General features: G+C 39.8%; 1 protein-coding gene across 15 annotated transcripts in view; it reads left to right on the top strand.

Annotated features, from left to right (window-relative positions):
* POC1B (POC1 centriolar protein B) overlaps positions 1–25579 on the top strand; it is a 132595-nt gene that overhangs the window by 95863 nt on the left and 11153 nt on the right. For 6 of the 15 annotated variants that reach the window (XR_010148099.1, XR_010148101.1, XM_009425956.5 and 3 more), the window contains 2 exons: positions 5133–5351; positions 9238–10778. Coding sequence is in view for 10 of the 15 variants with exons in the window: in XM_009425956.5 (XP_009424231.1) it covers positions 5133–5351; positions 9238–9342 (324 nt within the window). In the remaining 5 variants the exon portion in view is untranslated. Of the gene's footprint in view, positions 1–5132; positions 5352–9237; positions 10779–25579 lie in introns of those variants that run through there. The other 9 variants (XR_008538532.2, XM_016923965.4, XM_016923966.4 and 6 more) reach the window with 3 other exon arrangements.

Below are 25579 nucleotides of genomic sequence, written 5' to 3'. Positions count from 1 at the left end.
AAATAATAATTGTTTAGATGTGTGGACCATGGTTATGTTGTTGAATGGTTAATTTTATAATAAAAATGTGTTTGGCAATGCCAAAATTTTCAGTTTTCATTGATGCATTAAAATAATTCATCCTCAAAAATAAGTGACAAATGAAGATGTATGCATTAGAATTAACCATGGTATTTAAAGAACCTTTTAAGAGTCATTTGTCCCCAGGATGTGATATGTTTTATATTCAGTTCTCAGGACTTTCATAGTTCTTTGCATCAGTCAGATCTGTATCTTTTACTCCATTTCATTTGTTCAGGTGAAAAGTGAGTCCTTTTGACCTATATAGATAAGGATTTCTCAGCTCTTAGATTCATTCTTTGCCCTTGGTGAGGCTGCATTTCCCATCTTCAAGATGGCAACCATGGGGTTATCCAAAGAAGAACTTAAGAGTAGTGATTGCCCTGCCATCCTTTTTGATAAAGTACTTCCCCAGAGTATTGTAAGCTCCATGAAGGAAGATACCATGTCTGACTTGTTCTTTGCTATAGCTCTAATGCCTACCATAGGAGGTCCTCATTTGTAGGATCAATCAATGATTGTATTACTATTGCTTCACTGTATCACAATAGAAGTGTTAGCAATAGAAGTAAGAGGTGGGAAATGAGAACATGATATAATTTCTTCTTTTTATGAACTACCAAAGCATTTGTTTTTTCTGCAGCCTTGCAATCATGTGTTTGCTTATGTTCTGTCTGCTTGTTTATTTCCTGCTCATTCAGCAGTGCCAGAGATGAGCCAGGCATTGTGGGGGATTTGGGCCCTGCCTGGTCTGAATTCTCTCATCACAACAGAGAATCCTTGAGAGCGGGCATCATACCATACGTACATTTATCATTGTATGATAGTATGTATAGATAGATGCTCAGTAAGTATTTACTCAAAACTGAATATTAGCACCTTTGAAATAGGAGAGTATCTCAATGTGCTGAGAGAAGCAGGTACTACAGACTCACTTGCTGGACTTCTATCAGCCAGGAATCTTAAACACCGTGTTTTTGCCTTTGTACCTTTTTAAAAAATACTTATGAATGGAATGTATTGAACCTCCCCCACGCTGTGCATCTCACTTTTCTCCTGTACAAACAGGATGTAAAGACAGGGTTAGTTGGTAGAAAGCTATCTGCTAATACCTAGGTTTCAATACCTTTGAGAGACAAAGAGAGATGTCAGTTGGCTAATGTTGTAGGATGGAGAGCTGGCACCCTTTTTTCTCTCTGCCCATATGCTTTTCCCTTTTTTCTTTCATTTCCATATGTCATATGATAATAATATATTTTTTGCTTGTGCCAAACAAGAAAACCTATTGGAGCTCTTTTATTGCTTAGATTGTCTATGGTCTTAAATCATCTTTGCCAATTTTCCTATTGTCCTTTCTATACTAACGACCTTGACTGCAAACCTCCAGAGTTCAATGAATGATTGGGGCCTTTTTCCAAGAAGGTCTGAAGCTGTTATTACAATATGATTAATAATATTTGTGGCCATGTATGTACATACTTAGATATGTTGTGATCCATATTTTTTCAAAAAAACTGTCTTGGTTATAGATAATTTGGTTTCCATCTGTGAGAGCAATAATAAAATCTGTATACAGCCGGGCGCAGTGGCTCACTCCTGTAATCCCAGCACTTTGGGAGGCCGAGGCGGGCAGATCACGAGGTCAGGAGATCGAGACCATCCTTGCTAACATGGTGAAACCCCGTCTCTACTGAAAATACAAAAAAGTAGCTGGAGGTGGTGGTGGGCACCTGTAGTCCCAGCTACTCGGGAGGCTGAGGCAGGAGAATGGTGTGAACCCGGGAAGCAGAGCTTGCAGTGAGCTGAGATTGCGCCACTGCACTCCAGCCTGGACGACAGAACGAGACTCCATCTCAAAAAAAAAAAAAAAAAAATCTGTATACAAGTGGTTAACATTTTCAAAAATATTCAAGCTTCTGCTAAGTACTAGAAATGATCCAAGGGATACAGTGATGAGAAGAGTAAACATAGTAGTCTAGTGAGGGAGACAGACAATAGACAAGCAGCAAATACATAAATACAAATTCTGGTCAGTTACAGAGGAAAGCATCAGGATGCCATGCTGGAGAATGAAAGGTCCAGCTTCAGTAGGGTAGTCAGGGCAGGGACTACATTTCTGAAGATGGGACAGTTAAGCTGAAATTTGGAGGTCAAGAAGGATGCAGTCACGCTAGGATGGCAGAGAAAGCCATTGCAGGCAGAGCAGAAGCAATGTTTTTTGTTTGTTTGTTTGTTTTTTAAAGCCTGTTCTTTGAGCAGGAACTATTTGTTTGGGGGTGAGGATGGTTGTGGAGCATGGACATCCATATTTTGTTCCCAGTGAATGAGGTCTAGGATCAGGAATGTAGACTATGATCATGAGTCAAGATTTCTTAGAGAATCCTTTGTATTTCCATACTCACCTCTACAGTGCTCCCATTTTAGTCCTTGCTATCAGCTCAGTAGCTGCAGACCCATGTAGATAAGTGCTGTATGTTGTCTTCCTAGTTCCTTTAGCTCAGAGCATGAATAGGTGGTTGGTCCATAGATGCTTCTAAGTATGACTGAGTAGCATTAAAAATCCTTTATGTTAACTTGATCTTTCAGAATCTGTGATTGTTAGGAGCCTTTCTTCTGGACGTTTTCAGTACAGTTTTAGCTTTTCTCTGTCATAAGGAGTTGCGTAACTCGAAGTGATACTAATAGGATCGTTTTGAGGATGTGGTTTTGTTTTGTTTTGTTTTGTTTTTAAGAGACAGAGTTTCTCACTCTGTAGCCCAGGCTGGAGTGCAGTGGTGCCATCATAGCTCACTGCAGCCTCAAACTCTTGGGCTCAAGCCATTCTCCAGCCTCAGCCTCCTGAGTAGCTAGAACTACAGGCACACACTAGCATGCCTAAGTTTTTTATTTTTTTATTTTTTGTAGAGATGGGGTCTCCTTATGTTGCCCAGGCTGATCTCAAACTCTTGGCCTCAAGCAATCCTCCCGTTTTCGTCTCTTAACACTTTGGGATTACAGGCTTGAACCACTATGCCCCGCCCTTTATGATCCATTTTGAGTTAATTTTGTAGATGGTGTGAGGTAGAGACCCAAATTCATTGTTTTGAATGTGGATATTGGGTTTTCCCCACGCCATTTGTTAAAAAGATAATTCTTTCCTGATTAAATTGTCTTGGCAACCTTGTCAAAAATCAACTGACCATAAATGGAAGGGTTTATTTTTGCACTCTCAGTTTTGTTTCTTTGATTTATATGTCTATTCTTATGTCAGTGCCACACTGTCTTAATTACTATAGTTTTACAATAAGTTTTGAAATTTGGAAGTATGAGTCCTTCACATTTTTTTCATCAATATTATTTTAGCTGTTATGGGTTTCTTGCATTTCCATATGAGTTTTAGGATCAGCTTATCAACCTCTGCAAAAAAGACAAATGGGATTTTGATAGGGTTTGCACTGAATCTGCATATCAATGTGGGGAGTATTGCCATCTTAATAATATTAAGGTTTTTGATTCATAAATTTGGGATATGGGATGTTTATTTGTTTAGATCTTTTATTTCTTTCAATGATGGTTTGTATAATAGTTTCCAGTACACAAGTCTTACGTTTCTTTTTTTTTTTTTTTTTTTTTTTTTTTTTTTTTTTTTGAAACATGGCCTTGGTCTGTCACCCAGGCTGGAGTAAAGTGGCGTGATCTTGGCTCACTGCAACGTCTGTCTCCCAGGTTCAAGTGATTCTTTTGCCTCAGCCTCCCAAGTAGCTGGGATTACAGGCATGTACCACCACACCCGGCTAATTTTTGTATTTTTAGTAGAGACTTTCACCATGTTGGCCAGGCTGGTCTCAAACTCCTGGCCTCAGGTGATCTGCCCACCTTGGCCTCCCAAAGTGCTGGGATTACAGGCTTGAGCCACCACACCCAGCCTTACATTTCTTTTGTTAACTTTTTTCATAAATATTTTTTATCCTATTCCATTGTAAATGGAATTATTTTCTTAATTTTATTTTTGGATTGTTCATTGCCATATGGAGGACGTTCTGTTTTTCTCTTGTGGTAACATATACATAATGTAAAATTTATCATTTTAACCATTCTTAAGTATACAATTCACTGGCATTAAGTATATTCACAGTATTCAGTGTTTTATAACCATCATCACTATCTATTTCCAGAATTTTTTCATCATTCCAAGTAGAAACTCTGTACTCCTTGAGCAATAACTCCCCATTACCCCTACCTCCAGCCCCTGGTAACCTCTACTGTACTTTTTGTCTCTAGGAATTTACCTATTCTAGGCACCTCATGTAAGTGCAGTCACATAGTCTTTGTCCTTTTGTGTCTGGCTCATTTTACTTAGCATGTTTTCAAGATGTATCCACGTTATAACATGTATCAGAATTCCATTCCTTTTTATGGCTGAATTATATTTCATTGTATGTTTATACCACATTTTGTGTATACGTTCATCTATCGTTGTTTCTAGCTTTTGACTATTGTGAATAATGTTGCTATGAACATTGCTGTACAAGTATCCAGTTGAGTCTCTGCTTTCAGAGTTCTCCTGGATGTATACGTAGGAGTAGAATTGCTGGATCATGTGGTAATTTTATGTTTAATTTTGGGGGTAACTAACAGCCAAACTATTTTCCAAAGCAGCTGAACCATTTTACATTCCTACTAGCAATGGACAAGTGTTTCAGTTTCTCCACATTCTCACCAACACTTGTTATTTTTCATTTTTTTGATAATAGTCACCCTAATAGATGTGAATATTGTTTTTAAATTAAGAATTACACTGCATCTAACAATCTTTTTAATGGTAGATCCCTCAGATCAGTGTATGGAAAGTGTGTTTCATTGAAAAGAAAGTCAAGGAAATTGTCTCTATTCACTGTTAGCTTTGTTTCCTTATTATAAGAATTATAATAATTCTTTATTTAATTATAGTAATTTCCATAACTTATTATAGTTGGGGATAAATCTTCAATGTAAGCCTGGGCTTTTTAGAAGAGGAATATTTTAAACTTTTATATATATCATTTTAAAGTTTGGAAAATATAACTCTTCCTACATTTTCTGTGACATTAAAGACAACAGAAACCAGTGGTAGGACTCTGCCAGACAAGGGTGAAGAGGCCTGTGGATATTTCTTGAACCCTTCCTTAATGTCACCAGAATGTTCGCCAACAACCACGAAAAAGAAAACAGAAGACATGAGTGACCTCCCCTGTGAAAGTCAAAGGAGCATACCTCTCGCTGTGACTGATGCTTTAGAGCATATTATGGAACAACTCAATGTTTTGACACAGGTGGGCATGACACAGGTTGCATGAGTTGCACTTGGGGGTAAAATACACAAAACAATTCTGGATACAGCAAGTTGCAGAACTAGCAGAGCAGGGGAGATTTCTCTGTACTAGCAAAGCAAACTCAAGGTGGCAATGCCCTAAACAAGATCTTGTGGAGATAAGCTCAGAGCCTATGCATTTGTGTGCGCACGTGCACACACACACACACTCACACAGCTTAAGCCATTTGTAAGAAAATATTTAGAGCCATAAGAAAAATGTATTGGGAGTAACCATTTCTGGTTAGTATGAAATATTGCTAATGTTTATAGTTTTTTACTTTGAAAATGTTCTCACTGTCCAGTATTTAATTTCTCTTATCCCAAAGCCTCTTACCTTGATGCAGTGATCTTCCAGGCATGATGGTTTTGCATTCCCATGTTAGAATATTATCCACTTTTTTGAGGCCAGTTTACCTTTGCAAAGAAAAATACAATGCATCTTAAATAATATACCAAAATTCTTGGTTACAAGGTATAGACATAATTTAAGGGAAGTGGTATGTTGAAATGCATACACCAAAGGTTTCTCTTCCAACTCTGTTGATTCATTGTTCCCTTTGAATAAGTCTTCTCTTCTTCCTCTTTGATGTGTAGAATGAGAATACTAGATACTAATATTTGTCAGAGTGGACAGTAGCAAGTTATATAAAAAGATGGTAAAATATGAACTACAGAGATGTCAATTGCTTGTCCAGAAAAATATTTCAAATAGAAATAGCTTTTGCATAGAAATCACCCAACTGGTTCTCAACCCTGACTGTACATTATAATCATTAGAGCAGCTAAAAAATGTACATATACCTGGTTTTCACCTCCAGAGAGTCCATTTCCATTGGTCTGGGATAAGCCCCTAGCATCAGTCTTTTAAGAACCCCCATATGATTCTGTTTTACAGCCAGTGTTGAAAACCACTAATTTAAGTGAATATTTTTATCCTGTAGTTATCACCTCAGGGCCTTTGGAGGCATCTGACAGATTGTGAGAAAGAGCCATGTGAGAACTTGGAGTCATCATATGATTTGCTCAATGAAAATCATATTAAAAATAACTCACTTTCATTTTGTAATATTGTACTAGACGTGACTTTCTCTGTATTTATCAGACATCTCTTTTCCTTAAAGGCCATTGCCCTCTTCCCTTCATGTCAAATTTAGTTGTAGTTGGTTTGTTTCCCATATTGCCATAACTTCCTCACCTCAACTGTTACCTTTCAACATTGAGTTCTCATTAGGGTCCCTCCCAAGTGAATCTTTCCATTCCCTGTTCTTTCAGTTTCATGACCTATTTCTCCTCCTTTTTACCAGATTCAAAGCTAAATAAATCACTTTAAGCTGTACTGAATTTCTCTATGATTTTTAATTTTTAGGGGATGGATTCATTTTACATATTAAAAAGGTTAGAAGCAGGCACAACACACTTGCAAAAGGGGAGCAGTGAATCTGTGGGCAAGCAGCAAGTAAAATAAATGTGTTCTGATTAACTTTAATTACAGATGACTTAACATCACCTAACTAAGTTGGACGGTGTTTATCGTTACTGAAATAAATTTAAATGAAATTATGTTTTAGATGGTAGACAGATGGAGTTAACCAGTGTTAAAGGTGTTAATAATAAATGTATAAATAACTTTTAGCATTTGGAACTGTGATAATGTATAAAAGTGTCTGAAGGGCTGGGCACAATGGCTCACACCTATAATCCCAGCACTTTGGGCAGCCGAGGCAGAAGGATTGCTTGAGCCCAGGAGTTCAAGACCAACCTGGGCAATATAGTGAGACCCCATTTCTTCTTTTATTCTTTATTATATAGAGACAGTGTCTCGCTATGTTGCCTAGGCTCGTCTCAAACTCCTGGGCTCAAGTGATTCGCCCAGCTCGGCCTCCCAAAGTGCTAAGACCTCATTTCTACAACAACAACAACAGCAACAACAAGTTAATTAGCCGAGCAGGGTGGCACGCACCTATGGTCACAGCTACCCAGGAGACCGAGGTGGGAAGATCACTTGAGCCCACGAAGCAGAGGTTGCAGGGAGCTAAGATCAAGCCATTACACTCCAGCCTGGGTGACAGACTAAGACCCTGTCTCAAAAAAAAGTGTGTAATAAAATGCTTGGCACATAGTAGGCACTCAGTAAATGGTAGACTGTATTAACAGCATCACCATTATTTTTCATTAGTAATGATCTATAGATAATATAAAATATGAAGCCAAAAGCTATTAAATAATATCTTTAAAAATTGGTTGCATTCAAAAGATGATAGGGATTCAATTTTTTATCTTAAAACTGGTTGACTAAAATACCAAGCAAGTGTCATACCTTTCCTGTATGAACTCTACCATTAGGTAACCAAATAGTAGATGAGGAAAATGTCTCTTACTTATTAGTTATCCCAACTAACAGAATGTTTTAATAATAGAATTAGAATATCATCATTTGCAATCTCCAGGAATTAATAGATATAGACATTGAGTCACTATGACATTCATGAGAAATGACCAAACATTATTAATCTGCCTTCTAATCAGAGAATAGGCCACCACCTGTAGTCTTTCCAAGGCATCTAACCTGATCAAGCCTTTGGATCCAACAGCCAACTTAGAGAATATACAGAAGATGGAAGAACAGGCTGAGCTGCACCCTGAGTGTGCAGTTTCTGAGCTTGACAGATGGCCTGAGCTTATCAACAGAGAAATTGTAAAGAAAAGAGAGGGAGAGGGTGGGTACCTGTAGATTAAGAGAGACTTTAAGTGACACATTAATTCTTGGCATGCGAAAGAAAATTTTAGTGTCTAGGGATGTACATCTGAGAAATAAAACCATAAAGAAACACAAGAAAGCAATCATTGTAAAGGTCAGGATAGTGGCTGTTACAGAGGGCGGGCAAGGAAGTCATGTGGTAGGCACGTGGAAGGCTCCTCTGGGGTGGCTGGCAGAGTCTAGTTCTTGCTATGGGTGATGGTTTGGAGGATGTATTTCTTATAAGAATCCATTAAATAACGCATGTACCTTGTGTGGGTTCCTGAATAATCTATGTTTCATTTTATAATAAGTTTTTTTAAAAAAAAAGATACAAAAGAATGAAGGCAGAGTAGCCAGTATCACAAAAATTAGATATCCCAAGTTTAACATATGTATAAAACATATGTTAACATTTAATATATATGTATATGTGTTTGTATATGTATTCTGGATGTGTTCTAACTCCTTCAGCTAATAAGTGAGTACAGGATTATTCAAACCGTGTGTGTCCAACACTAGCGTAAGCATTTTACATGCATTGTTTTATTCAATCCTCCTAACAACTCCACGAGGTAATAGCATCTTCTGTGTGAGGGAACTGGAGGCGATTGTTAGGATATTTTCAAAGCAATCTAGCCATCCATCTGCAGTGCTATAGGTACGGTTTGCCATGGATTGGATTGTGACAGAATGAGTAGTGATGACATTTCAGTGGCATCTGGCTGGCATGTGGAATTTCGCACCCCCTCCCCTTCTCCACTAAGTGTGTAGCTTATGGCACCACTTAGAACGCTGTGTGGCCTCTTCCCTGGTTTTGGTGCTTTAGAAGATCAGGCATAAGAGGTCTGATCTTTCACTGCTTTTTTTCTCAAACACATCAGTTTGGGTTTTTTCTTTTTCTTTTCTTTTCTCCAACTGCTTGATAATGCCTTGCCCTATGGTTGGGCCCAGAAGCACAGTAAGTTCTGGGGCTCATTTTTGAGCCAACTTCTTGGTAGAAGGGTGGGCATCCCAGTTCTTAAAAGGATTTCCTATGCAGAGATTGTCATTGTCATCCTCACCACCAGAGGACCAGGCATTGATTATTTTATCCTCCTTTTTGCAGACTGTTTCAATCTTGGAGCAGCGACTGACTTTGACAGAGGATAAGCTGAAAGACTGCCTTGAAAATCAGCAAAAGCTTTTCAGTGCTGTCCAACAGAAAAGCTGAATAAAAAATTCATTTTCATTTGTTGGGCAGAGGCCCAATAAATGAACAAATGTACATACACTCAGGAAGGTAGTACAAGATACTCCATACAACACAACCATGTGCTATTTATCATGGCATTTCTCAAAAGGGTGAGCAACAGAACAAAAGGCAGAAAAGGCATATCTAAGGACTAATTTAAACACACATATCAATGTGAAGGACTAATTTAAATTACTATCATTTATGATTGCAGTAATAAAGTGATAAGCATTCAAGCAACTCTGTATTTTCCCCATATTATTTTAAATGTCCATTTTCATATTTAGCCAAATCCTGCCAGGAAAGTAACCAGATCTCTGGATTTCACTGTTAAGTCATTTCAGATTGACCATATTCAGACAGTCATGGGGTGAAATAATTGACTTACCTCCAAAATAGCATCCTATATGCCAATAATGAGTTATTGATCTGACTAGTTGTATGTCTTTCTGTTCAAAATAGAAATTATCCTTTCTTACTAATGCCTTGAAAGAATGAACAAATAAAAATTCCCAGACCACAGAATTTCCACAGCAAGAATATACTTATTTTAATTAACAATAGCACAGATATAGCATAGGGCAGTGGGTTTTTTAGTTAATTTATGGCGTACTTTGTTTATCCATTGGCCAACCTGAAGGAAATGAAACTCACCTATCTTTCTATCACAGATGAATGTGCTAGATGAATGATTTGGGTTGTATCTGATCATGGTTCACAAAAATTATGTTAGTGTGTTTTCAGTATGCTAAAAAGTCAGAGTGATACAAAAGTGATATTTAAAAATATACACACATGTATGTACACATGCTTCAGAAATATTGTTGCTTAGGGTGATTTGGGCAGCTAAATAGTAAGTACTTTTTAAAATTTTTGCATCATCATCTTCCTATTTAATGAATTGTGATTTAAAACAAAATGAAAATAAGCCAGGTATTCTAAAAGATCCTGGATACAAATTAAGAATTTTGCTTTATTTTAAACCAAATTGAGATTAAATTGAAGAAAAGCAAGCAAATTAATTTCAGCTTGATTATCAACCTGTGTCAAGAACAAAAATGGGAGGAGGTGTCCACATTTATGGTGTGTATAGGTAACATGGGGAAAATGCTATTCTGTGTTTTGGAAAAGAAGAAATAGTGCCGTCCTATTTATTTCTATATTTAGAAATTTTTCTCAAAGAAATTTCAATTGTATCTATGAGGTGGGTTTCTAAGTATCTTATTGTGTGTTATAAGTGCCTTTTAATATCATACTAAGTATGAGCTTCTAGACATTTTCAAGAGCTTACAAAAACTAAGTGGCATTGTATTTTTATAACCCTATTGAGAAGACTAAGTAAGAAATGAAATGTCCTATCAATTTTATTTTGTCATGCTTCAAACAATAAAGACATTTTTGCTTTAAAAGAAAAAGTTGTTCCTTTTCTTTTTAAATGATTAAAATCCGGAAGTACTAAACATCTTATCATCCAGCTCACTCAGTCTTTAATGTGTGTGCGAATCTTCTGGAGAGCTTGTCAAAACAGTTTCCTGGGCCCTATCTCCAGAGCTGACTCCATGGGTCAGGTGGGGCCCAATCATTTGCATCTCTAACAATCTCATAGGTGATGCTGATGCTTTTGGCCAGAGGTCCACACTTTAGGAACCACCTGTAGCCACTTCTTAGAACCTGATGTTGCCACATAGTTTTTACAGTCATCACAGAACTTTATAAGTGATATAAAAATAGTGATGATATAAATGCAGATGCCTTGAAACTTTTTCAACAGACTCAATTTTTCTAACTTCCCTCTTTATTTATTTATTTATTTTTAGCATTTGAGGAATCTCCTTCATCTTCATCAGATTCCAGCCCATCCCTTTCCTAACTTGAATATCCAGCTGCCTGATCAGCGTCTCCACTTGGAAGTCTAATAGGCATCTCTAGATAGGTCCAAAACCAATTCTTCTGCCCTCTACCTCTAACTCTGCACCCCAGCCAGCATCACTAGCAGCTTCTTTCCTGGACTTGCATGTGTCAATAAAATGACAGCTTTCCTTCCTGTTGCTCAAGCTGAAGACGTGGAATCCTCTTTGATTCTTCTCCTTCACACCCCACAGTTCATTCCTTCAGGACATTTTGTCAGAATGTAGAAAATACCTGACCACTTCTTACCACCTTCATCTCCCACCATGATCCAAGCCACTAATCTCTTGGCTGGAAGACTACAGTTGCCTCCTATCTTATTCCCTTTGTGTTGCTATAGAGGAATACCTGAGGCTGGATAATTTATAAAGAAAAGAGGTGTATTTGGCTCATAGTTCTGCACACTGCACAAGAAGCATAGTGCAGATGCTTCTAGTGAGGGCTTCAAGCTGCTTTCACTCATGGTGGAAAGTGAAGGAGAGCCAGCAGCACATGGTGACAGAGGAGGAAGGAAAGGGGAGAGTGGTGCCAAGTTCTTTTTAACAATCAGTTCTCACAGGGACTAAGACTGAGAACTCACTCTCTACTTCGAGGAGGGCACCAAGCTATTCATGAGACATCCACCCCCATGACCCAAACAACTCCCCTTAAGCCCCATCTCCAACAGTGGGGATCAGATTTCAACATGAGACTTGGTGGGGCCAAACAACCATATCCAAACCATAGCACCTCCTGACTGGTCTCCCTGATGTCACCCTTGCACAGCAGGCCACAGTGGTTCTTGAAAAGCCTGAGTCAAAGCACGTGGCTCTTCAGCACAGAACACTTCAGGGCTTCCCATTCCAGAGTAAAAGGCCAAGACACAACTTCTCCTCTTTAAACTTCCCTTTCCTTCTCCTTGAATAATCCTCACTCACCACCCTCTGGCCATAGCAGCCTCTTTGCAACCCTTTGAAGAAGCAAAGTGTTCCCTCCTGAGGGCATCTGTACATTTCCTCTGCCTAGAACTTTCTGCCCTCAGGCATCAATGCCTTAAAACATTCAACCTTTGCTCACCTGGTACCTGTTCAGAAGTGCCCTCCCTGACTGCCCAAGTGACCCTCCATTCACTCCCTGACCCTTTGCCAGGCTTCATTTTCTCCAGTGCACTTATTACCATCTGACACATACATCAGTTCACACATGTCTTCCCCTGGTAAGCAACTCCGCATTGATGGATCTTACAGCTGAGAACGGTTTCCAGTTTGTAGTAGGCACACAGCGTATATTGTGTGAATATAGGACAACAATAAGTTGCAGATTTTTTTCCTCCTCCACCCCTGAAGCAGCTTCTCAGCTATGATTAATTCCTGAGCAGAATGCCTCAGCAGCCCATTTCAAGAAACTAAATTTGATGTGAGTGGCTGAGCAGGAGTGAGTCCTCAGGATATCTGTGATAGGGGAAAAACACCAAAGGAGCCATATTAATCTTCAGCCACATCATCTGATACTATCACTTCCTTCTTAGTGAGTATGGCTCAACCAAATAGAATGTAATAGAATTTCTCTATATCTGTCTTCCTAGCTGCTACAGATAGGATTATTTTCTTGCACATAAATATTTCTCTTGGACTTATACAAGTTGTTATAGTAGATGTTAAAGGTTTTACAGACTTTTTTAAAAAAGATAACTTCTCATTTGCTTGATGTATCTATTAAGCAGAGGCACATTAAATTTTTTTAAAGTTTATTTGAGCAACAGTGACTCACGAATCAGACATTGCCAAACTGCAAGCCGTTTGGGCTCCCCTGAAGGGAATGCAAGGGGAAAACTTTTATAAGGTGTTTGAGAAAGCAAGACAGAAAATATTTGGATTGGTTAAAGTGGAACAGCAGCCTTAAAGTCTCTAGTTGGAGATTAGTTGGTGGGTTCTGATTTGTTAAATATGGTCTTCCTAGGATATGACCACTTACTCTGAGTTAGGTTTCAGTTTGCTTACATAGGATCTCTGGGTGCTAGAGCTGCCTCAGTGTAATGGGCTCCCAATTAATTATTTTAACAAAACAAAGGTTAGTTTGTATCTCATTTGCAAATAGATTATTTCTTATTTTAATCTTGAAGATTAGTTTCTTTAAATAGTACAGAAGAAAATAGGAAGTTCAATTAGTGAACTTTAGTGGAATATGTGAAAATAATTTCAGGGAAGATTTTGTTTATTCAATAATTACGGAATATACTTAAAAACTACTATGTGGAAAGAAGGTAAATTGATAGGCTTTACCTTTCTAACAATATATGATTATTTAGTTGATAGGACCTCTGGGTCCTTTACTAAGGCTTTGGAATTTTAATACAAACTTGTGCTTACTCATTGCTTCCAGAGACAGAGCAAGCCACTTGCCTGTGGGATGAACACAAATCCAGCTGCTGAGCTGTTTTGCTTGGCTCATAGTTTTTAAAAAATAATTTTTATTTACCTACTGACATTTAAAAGTTGGAAATTTTATATTAACTAAATTAGGTCTCTGGCTTGACTTAAGAAATCGGAAGATCTGCAACTATTGGGCCTGTATTCCTCCATGGCAGCAATGAACTAGGGCAGGGTGGAGCAGACATACACTACTCCATATTGTCTCCATCCCCCTCCACTGCTAAACATTACCTGTCTGGCCTCTGCCTAGTTAACACTGTAGATATCCAAGTCTTTCACATAGTGTTCTAAAACTGCCACCATCTGTCCTCAATCCTTACCTTTTCGAGGTTATTTTCCGAGCATGCCTCCTTTTCTACAGTCTTTATCCCTTCCCCCACAATCATGCATCTTTTCCTCAGCCCTGCTGAACTTTTCACCATTATGGGATGAAGCACCTCTGCCTTCCCAATTCCACTTACATTGAGCATGCTTTTTCCCTGTCACCCTACATAACTCTTCTCTTCCTGGAAAACCCCTATTCATCCTTTAAAAGGCAGCTTGCGTATCTCTTCATTCTTTTTCTGTTGTGCTTCCTCAGCATTCTGTGCTTATCTCTGGTACAACATAGATTGCAATACAGTTGCAGCTCTGCCTCTTCCACTATGACTTAACCTACCCAAAAGGCAGGCGTTGTCATCTTTAGATTCTCCACCTACTGCGTTGTCTGGCTCGTAGGAGGAGCTCAACAATTCGTTCTTGAATAAATGAGTATTTTTTATTTTCATTTATTGAAGTGTTTCTTTCTAAAACATTGCTCTATGCTTCACTTAAAGCCAAAAGCAGTTAAAACTAGGGCGGGTGGGCTGGAAGAAATAGGATAGGCAAACATTTAGACACTCGATATTTGGGGCTAAGTGGGCACTGCTATAACCTGCCATTTGTTAGATAGCTCAGCAGTTACGTAGACAGTCTTATAAGCCAGAAAAACTTGATGCAAATTCTGGCTATGCCATTTTCTAACAGTGCGACTGTCAGGGAAGGTATTCACAAAGCTTAGTTTCCTTAACCATAAAAGGTAAAAATAATAACGTGAACTGCATTTGTGAAATGATTAGCACAGTAGCTGTCACGGAGTAAGTGATCAATAAATGGTAGCTATTATTGTTGTTATTATTTTCTTTATTATTATTATTTTTTTTGAGACGGAGTCTCGCTCTGTCGCCCAGGCTGGAGTGCAGTGGCGCGATCTCGGCTCAGTGCAAGCTCCGCCTCCCGGGTTCACGCCATTCTCCTGTCTCAGCCTGCGGAGTAGCTGGGACTACAGGCACCCGCTACCACGCCCGGCTAATTTTTTGTATATTTAGTAGAGACGGGGTTTCACCATGTTGGCCAGGATGGTCTTGATCTCTTGACCTCGTGATCCACCCGCCTCGGCCTCCCAAAGTGCTGGGATTACAGGCGTGAGCCACCGCACCCGGCTATTATTGTTATTAATAAATCATTTTGTTTCTCTGGACTCCATTTCCAAAAAGTATGATTTCAACTGTAACTACTGAAATCAGATACAGGGACTGTTACTAAGTGGTAGTGAATAAATGTGTGATATTTAATTCAAAGCGAACGTTGCATTTTTAAAAATTTAACAAAAAGAATGATTATATAAAAGAAATTAGCCTTTCATACATAGAAAACCTCAAAGTTCTGGCCAAATGCTGGCAATTGAGCAACTCCTGAGGAATTCAGCCTTAGAATACTAATGTCATAATTATCCTAAATGAAAGTGAGGCAAAAACCAGAAGTGGGGGAAGGGCTTGGAATGTGAATCAAGTAAATGTCATTAAGAGAAAGGCTTGCCTGGAACTCAAACTATTTTTGCCCTTTGACCATTTGGAGAACAGGTATTATCTGCTTACTGCCTTTTCTCTAAAGACAAGATAGTACGGACCCTCACTTAACATTTCATTTATGTGTAGAGCAAACTTGGAAGCTGTTAGTTAGTCCCATGAATTCTATGCATCCAAGAGGATTGGAAGATAAACTATCTGTTCCTGGGTAGAAATAGTTGGCTGCTGAGAGAAAAAAAACAGTTATTCTAATATTTGAGGGTTATTGACAAATCTGATCAATCTATGAGCAAATTTAATAATAAAAACAGGTGGGTCTCTAGTAGATTTTTAAGTGAAATTATATAATTGATATGCTTCATTTTCCTTGATGGCTTATACAACTCTTTGCCTTAGCAAGTCACGAGGTTTTAGACTTCATGCACCAGAGGATTTATGAATGTACAGTGAATCTAGGAACACAATGTAATTGCCAGGTTGTCCTCCATAAGCCCCAACTGTGACTCAGTCAGGTAACACAATTGCAGCCTGAGCTTACTAGGAAAATAGGTCAATGGCTTGCCAAGAGGCAGAGGTTAATGGGAAGCATGGGTGGCAGGGGTATGTGCACAACTACTTTTTTCTTTGCAAGGTACATTAGTTGCATTTTCTTTGGAGTCAAATCTCAAACGTGTTCCTACTAAAAATAAACATTTGATTTGAGATTCTTCTCATTATAAAATAGATTTACAACAAAAGCAATAGGAGAAATAACTTGATCACCTAAAAATTCTAAACTTATAAAACAAAAAATACATGAATAGAAAAAATTGGCTGGGCATGGTGGCTCACACCTGTAAGCTCAGCACTTTGGGAGGCCGAGGTGGGCGGATCACTTGAGGTCAGGAGTTCAAGACCAGCATGGCCAACATGGTGAAACCCCATCTCTACTAAAAATACAAAAAATTAGCCGGGCATGATGATGGGCGCCTGTAATCCCAGCTACCTTGGAGGCTCAGGCAGGAGAATTGTTTGAGCCTGGGAGGCGGAGGTTGCAGTGAGCCAAGATCGTGCCACTGCACTCCACCCTGGGCGACAAAGCAAGACTCCATCTGAAAAGAAAAAATAAATGAATAAATAAACAAACAAATAAATAATTGGCAGAAATGCAACACATAATTGGGAATATCAACATTTCAAAAGTAGAATTTAGTTCACACAATACAAAGGTAATAAGACAGACTTAACATATATGTAAAAAACTGCATGGAAGTAAAAAAAAATTCACTTTTTTGGCCAAGGGTATCTTAAACAAAGCTTGGTCATATTCTGAACCACACAATGTAAGGGTTAGTCAAAACTCTATAAGCCAAATATGCAGAAAGTGTATCATAAAAATGGAAATAACTAAAAATGCTCAATCACACAGAAAATATGAAAAAGAAAACTTAAACTTCACTGAACAATGTCTGTGTGAGAAAGGAAACCCCAACATGTAGTAAAGAGTATTTTAGAATAAAAACAGGCTGGGCATAGTGGCTCACATCTATTATCCCAGCATTTTGGGAGGCTGAGATGGGAGGATCACTTAAGGCCAGGAGTTGGAGACCAGCCTGGGCAGCATAGTGAGACTCCATCTCCACAAAAGTTTAAAAATTAATTGGGAGTGGTGGTGCATTCTTGTAGTCTTAGCTACTTGGGAGGCCGAGGCAGGAGGATTGCTTGAGCCCAGGAGTTCGAGTCTGCAGAGAGCTATTATTGCACCAGTGCACTCCAGCCTGGGTGACATAGTGAGACCCTGTTTATAAATTTTAAAAAAGGAAGAAAAAAGGCCAGGCATGGTGGCTCCCACCTGTAATCCCAGCACTTTGGGAGGCTGGGGCAGGTGGATCACGTGAGATAAGGAATTTGAGACCAGCCTGGCCAACATGGCGAAACCAGGTCTCTACTAAAAGTACAAAAATTAGCTGGGAATAGTGGCGGGTGCCTGTAATGCCAGCTACTGGGGAGGCTGAGGCAGGAAAATTTCTTGAATCCAGGAGGCGGAGGCTGCAGTGAGCCGATATCATGCCACTTGCACTCCAGCCTGGGTGACGAGAGTGAGTGAGACAAAGAAGGGTGGGAGGAAGGGAGGGAAGGAGGAAGTAAGGAAGGGAGGAAGGAAGGGAGGGAGGGAGGAAGGAAGGATCATGTGTTTCTCTCCCTCTGATGGTTTCATGAACTCGAAACCAAGACATGGCAGGATGAGAGAGCATCTATGGATTTTTAAGTATTTATTTCAGAATGCTTTTAATACATTAAAAACTTTTTTTTTTTTTTTTTTTTTGAGACGGAGTCTTACTCTGTCGCCCAGGCTGGAGTGCATTGGCGCGATCTCGGCTCACTGCAACTTCCACCTCCCGGGTTCAAGCGGATTCTTCTGCCTCAGCCTCCCGAATTGCTGGGATTACAGGCACCCACCATGCCCTGCTAATTTTTGTGTTTTTAGTAGAGACGAGGTTTTATCATGTTGGCCAGGCTGGTCTCAAACTCCTCACCTCAAGTGATCCACCTGACTTGGCCTCCCAAAGTGCTGGGATTACAGGTGTGAACCACTGCGCCTGGCCTACATTAAAAACTTCTGAAAACTACAAAAGAAAAAAAAAAAAAAAAGAAAAGAAACAAAGAAAAAGAAAAAATTATGCCAGCACAGATCACTTTGAGATGAGACACCCTTACTTAAGAAAGGACTACTGTTTACCCAAGATACTTCTGTGACCAGGAGAAAGAAGAATAAGAAAGCTCAGCAGGGCAAGGATTTGTGAAGCTCGATGCCAGATACCAAGGGGGAACAGTCCAAGGTTGTGGACAAGGACTTCTTGCTGAGATTTGCATCTCTTAATTCTGATGAAACACTATCACTACCTTAGGTTGTTTCCCCTGCTTAATCCCCAGAGGAAATCCCTTTGCTTTTCAGAGATAAAAAGTAAGCAGAACAAAGACAAAGTCAGGGGAAGTGCCTGGGCCTTTTGCTGTAGAATTCCACTGAAGCCTTTCCAAGCCTAGAGGATAGAACCCGAGGGCTATACTATTTATTTCCACACCTGGATTGAATATCAAGGTCTGTAAAAAGATAAATCATTTAGAAACCTGATGTTCTTGCAAGGGGGTGTTGCTTTTTCAGAACAGTAATAACAACTGTGTCAAAGGCAAAAATCACATGAAAAGTTCAAAGTTGTTAAATCCCCCTTCTTCACCGCTTTCAGCAAGCGAGAGTCGGAGAGTCTCACAACTGGTGATGTTGATCATTCCTTCTCTGAAAAGGAGAGATTAAAGATGCAACATTGAGGCGGGAGGAAAAGAATCAACTGCTTGAGGTGGCAGTTCTTACTCACGAGAACATCTGTCTAAGACTTTCATTATTTTCACCTTAAACTGAGTGATTAAGGCAAAAGACACAGGACTTGATTTTGAATCATATGTGATCCTGAAAAATACATTTGAAAGGACTTGAGGCCTAGGAGGGTCCTGATTTAGTAGCTTCCAATCTAGTACAAACTTATTCAAGAGAGCACATCAAAGCTCAGCCCATTCCCAAGGGCATTTCATTTTTGGAATCAGCAATGGGAAGTAATTATAATGTGCATATAAAACAACCAGAGATGATAAAATTCTAGGCAGCGTGATGCCTCCGGCTTTGTTCTTTTTGCTTAGGATTGTCTTGGCTATATGGGTTTTTTTTGGTTCCATATGAAATTTAAAATTTTTTCTAATTCTGTGAAGAAAGCCAATGGTAGCTTGATGGGAATAGCATTGAATCTATAAATTACTTTAGGCAGTATGGCCATTGTCGCGATATTAATTCTTCCTATCCATAAGCATAGAATGTGTTTCCATTTGTTTATGCCCTCCCTTATTTCCTTGAGCAGTGGTTTGTTGTTCTCCTTGAAGAGGTCCTTCACATCCCTTGTAAGTTGTATTCCTAGGTATTCAATTATCTTTATAGCAATTGTGAATGGGAGTTTGCTCATGATTTGGCTCTCTGTGTGTCTATTATTGGTGTATAGGAATGCTTGTGATTTTTGCACATTGATTTCATATCCTGAGACTTTGCTAAAGTTGCCTATCAGCTTAAGGACATTTTGGGCTGAAACAGTGGGGTTTTCTAAATATACAATCATGTCATCTGCAAACAGAGATAATTTGACTTCTTCTCTTCCTATTTGAATAGCTTTATTTCCTTCTCTTGACTGATTGCCTTGGCCAGAACTTCCAGTACTATGTTGAATAGGAGTGGTGAGAGAGGGATCCTTGTCTTGTGCCAGTTTTCTTTTTTCTTTTTTTTTTTTTTTTGAGACGGAGTCTCACTGTTGCCCCGGCTGGAGTGCAGTGGCGGATCTCGGCTCACTGCAAGCTCCGCCTCTCAGGTTCACGCCATTCTCCTGCCTCAGCCTCCCGAGTAGCTGCGGCTACAGGCGCCCGCCACCATGCCCGGCTAATGTTTTGTATTTTTAGTAGAGATGGGGTTTCACCGTGTTAGCCAGGATGGTCTCGATCTCCTTACCTTGTGATCTGCCTGCCTCGGCCTCCCAAAGTGCTGGGATTACAGGCGTGAGCCACCGCGCCCGGCCTTGTGCCGGTTTTCAAAGGGAATGCTTCCAGCTTTTGCTCGTTTGGTATGATATTGGCTGTGGGTTTGTCATAAATATCTCTTATTATTTTGAGAGACGTTCCGTCAGTACCTAGTTTATTGAGTGTTTCTAGCATGAAGGGATGTTGAATTTTATCAAAGGCTTTTTCTGCATCTATTGAGATAATCATGTGGTTTTTGTCACTGGTTCTGTTTATGTGATGGATTACGTTTATTGATTTGCATATGTTGAGCCAGCCTTGCATCCCAGGGATGAAGCAGACCTGATCGTAGTGGATAAGCTTTTTGATGTGCTGCTGGATTCGGTTTGCCAGTATTTATTGAGGATTTTCGCATCAATGTTCATCAGGGATATTGGCCTGAAATTTTCTTTTTTTGTTGTGTCTCTGCCAGGTTTTGGTATTAGGATGATGCTGGCCTCATAAAATGAGATAGGGAGGAGTCCCTCTTTTTCTATTGTTTGGAATAGTTTCAGAAGGAGTGGTACCAGCTCCTCTTTGTACCTCAGGTGGAATTCAGCTGTGAATCTGTCTGCTCCTTGGCTTTTCTTGGTTGGTAGGCTATTAATTAGTGCCTCAATTTCAGAACTTGTTGTTGGTCCATTCAGGTATTCGACTTCTTCATGGTTTAATCTTGGGAGGGTGTATGTGTCCGGGAATTTATCCATTTCTTCTAGATTTTCTAGTTTATTTGCACAGAGGTGTTTATAGTATTCTCTAATGGTAGTTTGTGTTTCTGTCGGATCAGTGGTGAGCTCCCCTTTATCATTTTTTATTGTGTCTATTTGATTCTTCTCTCTTTTCTTCTTTATTAGTCTGGCTAGCGGTCTATCTATTTTATATGATACAAGGCTACAGTAACCAAAACAGCATGGTACTGGTACCAAAACAGATATATAGACCAATGGAACAGAACAGAGCCCTCAGAAATAACACCACACATCTACAACCATCTGATCTTTGATAAACCTGACAAAAACAAGTAATGGGGAAAGGATTCCCTGTTTAGTAAATGGTGTTGGGAAAACTGGCTAACCATATACAGAAAACTGAAACTGGACCCCTTCCTTACATCTTATACAAAAATTAACTCAAGATGGATTAAAGATTTAAACGTAAGACCTAAAACCATTAAAAACCGTAGAAGAAAACCTAGGCAATACCATTGAGGACATAGGCATGGGCAAAGACTTCATGACTGAAACACCAAAAGCAATTGCAACAAAAGTCAAAATTGACAAATAGGGTCTAATTAAACTAAAGAGCTTCTGCACAGCAAAAGGAACTACCATCAGAGTGAACAGGCAACCTACAGAATGGGAGAAAGTTTTTGCAATCTACCCATCTGACAAAGGGCTAATATTCAGAATCTGTAAGGAACTTAAACAAATTTTCAAGAAAAAAAAAACCCTTCAAAAAGTGGGCAAAGGATATGAACAGACACTTTTCAAAAGAAGACATTTATGCAGCCAAGAAGCATATGAAAAAAAGCTCATCATCACTGGTCATTAGAGAAATGCAAATCAAAACCACAATAAGATACCATCTCACACCAGTTAGAATGGTGATCATTAAAAAGTCAGGAAACAGGCTGGGCGCGGTGGCTCACGCCTGTAATCCCAGCACTCTGGGAGGCTGAGGTGGGCAGATTACGAGGTCAGGAGATCGAGACCATCCTGGATAACATGGTGAAACCCCGTCTCTACTAAAAAATAAAAAAAAATTAGCCGGGCATGGTGGCAGGTGCCTGTAGTCCCCAGCTACTTGGGAGGCTGAGGCGGGAGAATGGCGTGAACCCAGGAGGTGTAGCTTGCAGTGAGCCGAGATCGCACCACTGCACTCCAGCCTGGGTGACAGAGCGAGACTCCGTCTCAAAAAAAAAAAAAAAAAACAGAAGTCAGGAAACAACACATGCTGGAGCAGTTGTGGAGAAATAGGAACGCTTTTACACTGTCGGTGGGAGTGTAAATTAGTTCAGCCATTGTGGAAGACACTGTGGCGATTCCTCAAGGATCTAGAACTAGAAATACCATTTGGCCCAGCCATCCCATTACTGGGTATATACCCACAGGATTATAATTCATTCTACTATAAAGACACATGTACACGTATGTTTATTGCAGCACTATTCACAATAGCAAAGACTTGGAACCAACCCAAATGCCCATCAATGTTAGACTGGCTAAAGAAAATGTGGCATATATACACCATGGAATACTATGCAGCCCTAAAAAAGGATGAGTTCATGTCTCTGGAGGGACATGGATGAAGCTGGAAACCATCATTCTCAGCAAACTAACACAGGGAACAGAAAACCAAACACCGCATGTTCTCACTCATAAGTGGGAGTTGAACAGTGAGAACATATGGGCACAGGGAGAGGAACATCATACACTGGGGCCTGTCAGGGAGTTGGGGGCTAGGGGAGGGATAGCATTAGCAGAAATACCTAATGTAGATGATGGGTTGATGGGTGCAGCAAACCACCATGTTACATGTATACCTATGTGACAAACCTGCACGTTCTGCACATGTATCCCAGAACTTAAAGTATAATAATAATAATAAATCCTAGGCTATGTTTATTCACCATTAGTGCAATCATTTGGTGTTTTAGCCTCATTGTAACAATTAAGTTGCTGCATAGTCAAAATGTCTTATAAGCAGTTCTTCTTAACCCCTTTCTATGCATCCTTTCTCCAGTGTTGATCAAGTTGGCTCCTGGGTTAGCTGAAGTTACAAACTGACAACCAATAGACATGTTTTGTTTGGCCCCTGCAGTGATTTGTTTTGGTTTTCAAATTAGGTGCCAATATTTAAATATCAATATCAAGTGAATGGCTGGGCTTGGTGGCTGATGCCTGTTGTCCCAGTACTTTGGGAGGCTGAGGCCCATGGATCACTCGAGGTTAGGAGTTTGAGACCAGCCTGGCCAACATGGTGAAACCCCCGTCTCTACTAAAAATACAAAAAAAAATTAGCTGGGCATGGTGTCAGGCACCTATAATCCCAGCTACTTGGGAGGCTGAGGCAGAAGAATCGCTTGAACCCGGGAGGCAGAGGCTGCAGTGAGCCGAGATGGTGCCACTGTACTCCAGCCTGGGCAATAGAATGAGACTCCATCCGCCCACCCTCCGACACACACCCCCCAAAAAAAGAAAAAAGAAAAATCAATATCAAGTGAAAATCTAGATTTCTGGTTTCCTTTTTTTTTTTTTTGAGATGGAGTCTCGCTCTGTCACCCAGGCTGGAGTGCAGTGGCATGATCTCTGCTCACTGCAACTTCCACCTCCCAGGTTCAAGCAATTCTCCCTGCCTCAGCTTCTTGAGTAGCTGGGACCACAGGAGCCCACCATCACGCCCGGCTAATTTTTGTATTTTTTAGTAGAGACGGGGTTTTGGCATGTTGGCCAGGCTGGTCTTGAACTCCTGACCTCAGGTGATCCTATCGTCTCCACCTCCCAAAGTGCTGGGATTACAGGTGTGAGCCACTGTGCCCGGCCTAGATTTCTGGTTTCTGTTGAAAAACTGGAAGACCTGGTATTATCTTATATATCACATATTATATATTATATTATTACATATCGGGCATATAGTTTCCCATGGCGATAACCTCCAGTTTACCTGTTCTGCTTGTCTTCATGGCCCTGACCTGCTTTGTTGAACCAGTATCTGAACAGTGTGACTTGTGTGTCTCAAAGGCACAGCTCTCATGCTCTTGCAGACCCGGGAATAGGAGACCTAAGAAAACATACTTATTTGTTTTGAGGAAATGGAGATACAGTGATGGATTGGTGCCAGAATGCAGACAACAAGCACCATCTCTTTATTCTCAAGCCAGTCCTCTTGCCACTGCTCTATGCTGCCTCCTTTAGTTTATGTTTTATTTCAAAATGGAAAACATCTTTCCAAAACCATAGAGCCTTAAGTTAATCATATATCAAGTGGAAAAGAAGAAAGAAAAGATCACACTCTATGTGCAATATGATTAGAACAGTATTCAAATGGTGTATCGAGAAGTCTTTGAATAGCAGCATTAGGGAATGTTTTCCTTCTATTTTCCAAACTTTCTCTAAAAAGTATGTATTAACTTTTGTAATAAAATGAAACTCTATTTTTAAAGATTCTAAACACACTGAAACAGACACTTTGCCTAGTCATGACAATCCTATTTCCCTTTGCCAGACACTCACTTCCCTGCCTCCTTTGCAACTCAGCTTGGCCATGTGTCTCTGTCTTCTCTAATGAGATGTGGGGGGAGGTCTGCTGGTGCCTCAGGATTTCCAGGACTTTCAGTCTTGAACATAGTTATATGAAAATGCCAAGCAGAATTCTAACCTCCAGTGAAGAAAACAACAACCAAAAAAAAAAAAAAAAAAAACCACTCAAAACTTGCACTTTTTTTTTTTTTTTTTTTTTAAGGGATAGGATCTCACTCTGTCACCCAGGCGGGAGTGCAGTGGCACAGTCATATCTCTCTACACCCTCAAATTCTTGGGCTCAGTCAAGGATTCCTCCCATCTCAGCCTCCCAAGTATCTGGGACTACTGATGCATGACACCACACCTGGCTAATTTTAAACATTTTTGTAGAGACAGGGTCTCACCATGTTGCCCATGCTGGTCTCAAACTCCTGGACTCAAGCCATCCTCCCATCTCAACCTCCCATAGTGCGGGATTACAGGTGTGAGCCACCGCCCCGGCCCTGCACTCATTTTTAGATACCTCATTAAATAATATCCTTATGGCTTAAACAACTATTTTTTTTTATTACTTGCAGCCAAAAACTAGCTACACAAAAGAACATTTACTTTTTTTCAGATATTAAATTTAAACGTATTATCTGGAGTTTAGGATTACAGGCGTACGCCACCATGCCCGGCTAATTTTTGTATTTTTAGTAGAGACAGATTTTCACCACGTTGGCCAGGCTGGTCTTGAACTCCTGGCCTCAGGTGATCCACCCACATCTGCCTCCCAAAGTACTGGGATTACAGGCATGAGCCACCACACCTGGCCAGGATTTTATTTTACTTCTTTTCCCACTACTACCTGAGTAACTTGAAATGAGAGCCCATATTTGTTGTTATCTCATCCAATGAAGAAGGCTAGTCAGGAGATCAATAGGGGACTATATCATATTTTCATATTTCCTTCAAGAGCATTTCCTTCCATCAACCATGTTAGTTCATTTTTTTTTAACCATGTTAGTTCATTTTTTACAAGTTTGGTTCTGACAATACTTGCGTTCCATGGGGTTGATCAGGTAGAAAAATGTTTGATCATTCAAAACATGGAAAGGTATCCATTTGATGGTAAACATTTTATGTTTGTTATCATAAAGGTGTTCTACATATGCTGGAGGAGGCAGAGCACAGTGCTCACCATGGGTTGCCACTGATCTACTTCATTGGTGATGCCGAATACTAGGGGTGAGGAGGTAGGAGTCAGAAACTTAGAGGG

The sequence above is a fragment of the Pan troglodytes genome, chromosome 10 (assembly GCF_028858775.2).
Source record: "Pan troglodytes isolate AG18354 chromosome 10, NHGRI_mPanTro3-v2.0_pri, whole genome shotgun sequence".
NCBI lineage: Eukaryota > Metazoa > Chordata > Mammalia > Primates > Hominidae > Pan > Pan troglodytes.
The sequence above is the reverse complement of the archived record's forward strand: the minus strand, read 5'-3'. Positions and strand labels throughout refer to the sequence as shown.